This window comes from Diaphorina citri, unplaced genomic scaffold (genome assembly GCF_000475195.1).
Source record: "Diaphorina citri unplaced genomic scaffold, Diaci psyllid genome assembly version 1.1 scaffold5570, whole genome shotgun sequence".
Lineage (NCBI taxonomy): Eukaryota > Metazoa > Arthropoda > Insecta > Hemiptera > Psyllidae > Diaphorina > Diaphorina citri.
The window spans coordinates 1-6,908 of NW_007382946.1; the positions used below are offsets into that span (position 1 = coordinate 1).

Sequence of the window (6,908 nt, forward strand, 5' to 3'; positions counted from 1 at the left end):
GTCTAGACCATACCACTAAGATGACAACTGTTAATGAGGATTTTACCAAAAATGTTGACAAAAATCTTGCCTTTAAGGATTTTACCACAAATGTTGACAAAGATCTTATATTTAATGATTTCACCAGAAAAGTTGACGAAAATCTTACCTTTAAGGAAACCAGAACTGTTAAGAAAGATCTTACCAATAATTTTGATGAGGCCCTTACCAGAAATTTTCATAGAGATCTTACCGAAAATTTCAACAAAGATTTCACCAGAAGTTTTGATAAGGATCTTACTAGAAATTTCGAGAATGAGTTTACCAATAATATTGATAAGGATATAGGGAACTGTCTTGTTCTGAGAGACACCTGTGACGCAGACATCTCCACTAATCAGTCTCAGAGTTTGACGGAATTGATAACATCAGCAATTAACGGCACAGGAGTAAGTATATTTGTTTTATTTTGTGGTTTTCCAGAAGACCAAGAACTTATGTGGGTACAAGAAAAGTGACCTGTCCAACTCACCTAGATAAAAAGGTCTATCAAAAGTTATGAAACCTTGCATAACCTTGAAAAACCTTACAGAAGAAAAACCTTATATATGTTTATATATGTAGGTACAACCCTAGTAAATTAGTAATACCTACTTGTAGAGAGGTAAAAAGTGTGGAATGGTAGGTAAAAAAAAAAAAAAAAAAAAAAAAAAAAAAAAAAAGGGGGGAATGGGGGACCAACATTCAGTTTCGTTTATGCTTTTAGTTTGATAACTATGCAGCTAATAGGGAGCGCGCAGCGCGACCGTAGGTATTTTTTTTTTTCTACAAGTTCGGCCATGCCTTTTCTACAAGTTTGGCCATGCCTCGGGATGAATTAGCGGGATTCAGCTAGTAGGACATAGGTACATACCTACCTCATAAATCCAACCAGGGCGTGAATCTAACCGGCGACCAAGCGCTTACAAGGCACATAGGCTGGCAAAGGCTACTCAAAATTTTGAGAAATCACTGCATTAAATGTCCGTGCCAGTTTTGCGGTAGGTACCTACCTACCTAAAGTCACACAATTTAAGTCACATATATCATATGAATTCTGTGTAGGTAACATAGTACCTCCATCCTACATCTACCAACAAATTAATATTTTAATTGGATTACACAAGCAAAATCACGTTAGAGGCATAGGAGGTACCTACATTAAATCCTAATTATAAAAAATATGTTCAAAATATTTTCCAAACATCTCTTCTCCCGTTTTTTTAAAACGTTCCTCTCATGTTTTGACCGTGAGCTCGAAGGCATAAAATAAAAATCTGAGGCTGGGTGCCAAGATGGAATACAATACAATGTTGCCAAGTTTACAGAGGGAGCATACGAGAGATGTGGCAACGTTGGAAGATTACAAAGTTCATAGGGAAGATAGCCAGAATGAGAAATATGGGGAGTGGAATCGAGATGAAGTGGCTATGTATAACAATGAACCACAGGTAAATGAACTAATGACATACGAGTATTATCTTGTTTTTTAACAGGGTAACCAGTGGCGATTTCAAATCAATTCAAAGCTTCCCCTTTTGAAAATCTAACTTAAGTTAACGTCACTGGGGTAAACTACCATAGATACGTAGAAGCTTAACCCATCCTTAAGGGCTGCCTAACCAACATAACACAAAGATTTAATTTTCTATAGTTCTAAAATTATAGCCTTCAAATGAGGATTGTGAAGTTAATACAATGAATAAAATTGAATTTCATCTCCAAGGGTGACAAAAATCTTTTGAACAAGCGTTCATTATCTACTGAAATAACTTATATGGTAGTAATCGACAGCGAAAACACGCACAAGTGTTCTTACGTTAGTGGAGTTTTTAACAATTTCCATCAATATTTAAAAACTGATACCTACAAACATTTGAAGCCTTTTTTCCATCTTTGTTTCAGGACCCCAATTCATTCAGCACTATAGAAGAAGTAAAAGATATTCAACACATCAAGTTCTCTCCATTAGAAGGATGTTCATTAAACAGTCAAGTTACTACTACTGAGTTTTCTCCTCACGATTATCTGTCCTTGTCAGCAACCAGGCAAGCTGTGACGTCATCAGAACATGCAATGTTGCCAAGTGGTCCTATTAATAGTGAGGCTACAAAAGATATTGTCCTATTAGCAAACAATACCATGAGAAATGAAAGCATGAGAGATCTTGCAACATTGCTAGATGAAGAATGCCACAGCACAAGGAGTGTAAACCTGGCGTTGGTACCAAGTCATGGAAAAGTCCATAGAGAATATGAAGACACCCTTGATGTGGACAAACATAGAGGATGGAATAGAGACGAAATGGCAGTGTATAATCCAGAAAGATCACAGGTAAATGGTTATTTATTCACAGGTAAAAATGCAGACCGATTGAAACTTGAAGTAAAAAACCCAAAACTATTATCGTGGATCAAAATCCATCTAGCATCTAGAGACGTATTCGTAAGATGGATAAAAAAATATATACATAATCTAAATACATACTTGTATAGCGATTAGGGTTCTTTTTTTTTCAGAATTTTACTGAAATATTTCGTCGTTAAATTAGTGGGTAGGTACCTACTTAGAATTTTAAAATGACTTTTCAAAACCTAAACTTATCTACTGTTTCAGGACCCCAATTCGTTCAGTACTATAGAAGAAGTGAAGGATATTCAACACATCAAATTCTCTCCATTAGAGGGATGTTCATTTAATAGTCAAGTTACTACTACTGAGTTCTCGCCCCGTGACTATCTCATGTTACATCGGGTTGGAGAAGAAAAAGCGAACGAAATAGAGGCAGCTAACTAACAACGTTTATTATAGCCGATTGCCCCACTTATACCAATACCAAACAACACTACTGATACACTAGTTACGATTTGACAGCAGACTCAAACCTGCCGCTCATTGGAAGCGTGGTCGCGCGCTTTAAGTAGCGCGATGCCGTATGAAAATCCAAACCCATGAAAAAGATACAGACCTCTCACACTGGAGTCGCGCTACTTAGGTCTCTTAGAGTATGAGAGGTCTCTATCATTTTCATAGGCTTGGATTTTCAGGCTGCATCGCGCAACTCCAAGCTAAAAGTGGCGAAACAATGCTTCCATGTGTGGCGGGCCTCACAAACACCTCAAAGTGGTGAATTCAATTTTACAAAATTGAATGTACCAATCCTGGCGATGTACTGAAGTTAAGTAAGATACTGTAGACTTACATAAGTTACCAACACAATATCCACGATTCATTCCCACCAAACTAATCTTCCTTCTATTTGTTTATTATCAACAGCTAGTTTATTACTTATTAGGAACCTACCTTAATTATAAACAAATGATGTCACCAGCTCACTGGGTCATATCCATTACAACTCTAGGTAGCCTAGGTGTTGGTTAACTAGAAAGTTTCAACTTGTAATTTTGTTAATACTAAGGTGTTAGTTAGTTACCTTTGAAGTTTTAACTAGTAATTTTATTGGCCTGTTCTACAGTTAAGTAACTGAGTTATGCTTAGTTAAATGGAATAACTGGTTTTTGAGCAGGACCACAATCAGGATTAGAACTTGGTTACAAGTGTAACTCTTGGAGCAATGTGATTGGTTGATTTAAAACTTTTTAACCATTAAAATTGCTTAATCCAAGAGTTGAACTTATTATTTTTTTACTTTCCTTTTTGTGCTTGTTCTAAAGCCTAAATAAATTTTACCAGAAGGCTTTACCCCTGAGTTACACCAGATCCAGATGGATCACCGAAGTTGAGCAACGTTTGCGTGGTTGACATACAGATGGGTGACCATCTGGACAATCACAGACTGCTATCTTTTTACAGCCAAACTCAGGCTGGGAGAGTGGTCTGTCGCCTAGCCGGGTGGTTAGTCAGCGAATGGACGGTAAAACCCCTGTCGCAGTCGTGAAAAGACCTTTGATCTTAAAAACCCCACCTACAACCTACAAACAAACATACCTACCCAATTTCGACTTAGCCACTTAGCTATTTTCTGTAACCTACCATCTTTTCACAGCCCTCAATAAAAATCCTAAAATCGAAAGCTAAACATCCTGAGATTAGATACCTACTAGCAGCAAAGAATCCAAATTTTGTAAATCTATTATCAAATGCTCTACTCACATCGATCGTAATCGTTAAATCGTTTAAAAAATTCGAATTTCGTTATCACTTGCACGTTCGTTGAATTTGCATTCAATAAAAAGAGTTAAAATTTTAATCAAAAACATAACACTCCATATTTACAGATTAGAAAATTAAATAAGTTAGTAAAATAAATAATTAATTAAACTTTAAACAGTTAAAAAAAGTTTTAAATAAGAGTGGGAAATTTTCATTCGATAGCGAAATTCCAGACAGTAGTATTCTAAGAAAATTCCTGGAAACGATTGATGACGAGTCAGATTCCGCCAATAGAGTCTAGCAAAATGGTGAATGGAATAGTACGAAAGTTAATGGTGACTATTCCGACCTTATTTTTGACCATGATATCGACTGGACGAAGGCTTCCGCCATGTTGGAGGATACCCTGGAACAGCATGCGGACTTGTCAATAGTGGATAGATCAAATTTGATGATAGAGCAAATACAACATATGGCACACTCGAAGATGTTGACAGCAAGTAAGGGTGTGCCCAAAAATGGCGAGCACCACCAACCAATCTTGTTCAATTTTGAAGAAACTGTCAAAGACATTGGGAGAAATTCTGACGAAACTTTCATTCAAGAATTTCCTCCACTTCTTGAGACCCATGCTGAGCGGATTACCAAACAGTTGAATCTTCAACCAAAAGTTTCGCCTCAGCCAAAAGGGACTTTTGATTCTGCAGCTGAAAACCAAACTTTCCAGACGTCATTAAACCCCAATGACGACCAAAACAAGGTTGACAACCAAGACAACATTTCAGCTGACCTGAACCAAGACATTTCAGCTGTCTTAAAAGGAGGCCCATCCTCAGCCTCGGTCGCCGAGAGCGAAGAATATTTCACCGCTTCGGAATGCTCCTGTACGCCAACCCCGTCATTCCAATCAGCAGTTGATCGGGAATCAGTTCTCTCTTGGAAATCGCTCAGTGATTTCGACTATTTAGACAGGAGTAATTTCCAAAGTGTGACTCCTGGAATGAAGGTAAGAAAGAGATCCTTAGAATCCTGTATGAGCCTCGGGAGGGGAAACTTCTGGACTCGACTTTACTCCACAAGATCTGTCGGAGGTTTTGAAGAGATCCTGACTTTCGTTTTGTCGATTTGTGAATGAAAGATCCTTAGAATCCTGTATGAGCCTCGGGAAGGGAAACTTCTGGACTCGACTTTACTCCACAAGATCTGTCGGAGGTTTTGAAGAGATCCTGACTTTCGTTTTGTCGATTTGTGAATGATCCTGTCTGCCGTCGGCGTCATGATCTTGGACTGTGTACAGATTTCTGTAGTATAGGTTAAATGTTCTTTCCTTGCTATTAAATTTCTTTCTAATGGCTACAGACATGTGTGTGATTGTTGACTTAAATGTGATGAAAATGCCGAAAAACCATGAAACTCAGTTTCGTGTTAATATAGGCCGGGTGGCGGCGCTTCGAACTCTTGACGTTCGCGCTTCTCCCGGCACGCTTGATGACCTTTTGCAAACGCCAACTAAACTCAATGTCTCTAATAAACTACCACAAAAATTAACCATTGCGCGTTGGTTCTAATCCTAACAGATTTGAAAAGACCTTATAAACTGATTTTTCAAAAGGCCTTATAAAAATGATTACCTTTCAGCCAGAGATCTCGATGAACATCCGGCGTCATGATCTTGGACTGTGTACAGATTTCTATAGTATAGGTTAAATGTTCTTTCTATGCTATTAAATTTCTTTCTAATGGCTAAAGACATGTGTGTAATTGTTGACTTAAATGTGGTGAAAATGCCGAAAAACCATAAAGCTCTGTTTCGTGTTAATATAGGCCGGGCGGCGGCGCTTCGAACTCTTGACGTTCGCGCTTCTCCCGGCACGCTTGATGACCTTTTGCATACGCCAACTAAACTCAATGTCTCTAATAAACTACCACAAAAATTAACCATTGCGCGTTGGTTCTAATTCTAACAGATTTGAAAAGACCTTATAAACTGATTTTTCAAAAGGCCTTATAAAAATGATTACCTTTCAGCCAGAGATCTCGATGAACATCTACATAACTAGGTACCAAAATGTTTGTGGATAGCTTTAAATATGTGTAAAAACTCTAAATTTATGTGTGATAGGAGAAAATGTAACAAAAACAAACAGATGAACTTTAAATGTTGATTTTTGTGCCCAAAACCTTTGTGTTTTTCCTAATTTCTATGTGATAACCTCGGGTTGCATGAACTTCTTTTATGTTTCGCTGCTAGCAAAAGACTTCACGCGCAACGCTGCAAAATTAATAAACCTAACTCGACTAATAATATTGAAGACCGAAGAGCCTTCTAAACTAAGGGCAGACACACTACCAGTACCAGTAGAAGAGCCTTCTAAACTAGCCCGCGCAGCGCGGCTGCGGCAGCGCCAGCGGCGATAGCACGTGGAATACACCAGTTCCCAATGGACCTGGGACGATTAAATTTAAGAAAAGTTACGCGTGGTTAGTGTACGGATGGGTAACCATCTGGCCAGTCATGTGCTGCTGCCTTTTAGCGACCCCACTCAGGAAGGGAGAGGTTAATGTGAGTAGGCGGGTAGCTTATTGTCAAATGGAGGATAAAACCCCCGTCTTTAGTGACATTAGGTGTACAGAACTCAGCAGTTAGGTGCAGCTATAGGTACAGCTGTACAGTGATATGTCTTTAGCTTAGTTGGTACTGGTAGTGTGTCTGCCTTGTAAGCGCTAGGCCGCGGGTTCGATTCCCGCCCGGGGCGGGTTTTATCCTGATGGGATAA

At 38.6% G+C, this 6,908-nt stretch overlaps 1 protein-coding gene across 1 annotated transcript; it reads left to right on the top strand.

Annotated features, from left to right (window-relative positions):
• Positions 1-6: 6 nt before the first annotated feature.
• LOC103521604 lies at positions 7-3,258 on the top strand. Its single transcript, XM_008486711.2, has 3 exons — positions 7-428; positions 1,924-2,352; positions 2,635-3,258. Exons 1-3 carry the CDS (start codon positions 21-23, stop codon positions 2,812-2,814), a joined length of 1,017 nt encoding a protein of 338 aa, XP_008484933.1. The 5' UTR covers positions 7-20; the 3' UTR covers positions 2,815-3,258.
• The last annotated feature ends 3,650 nt before the right edge of the window (positions 3,259-6,908 follow it).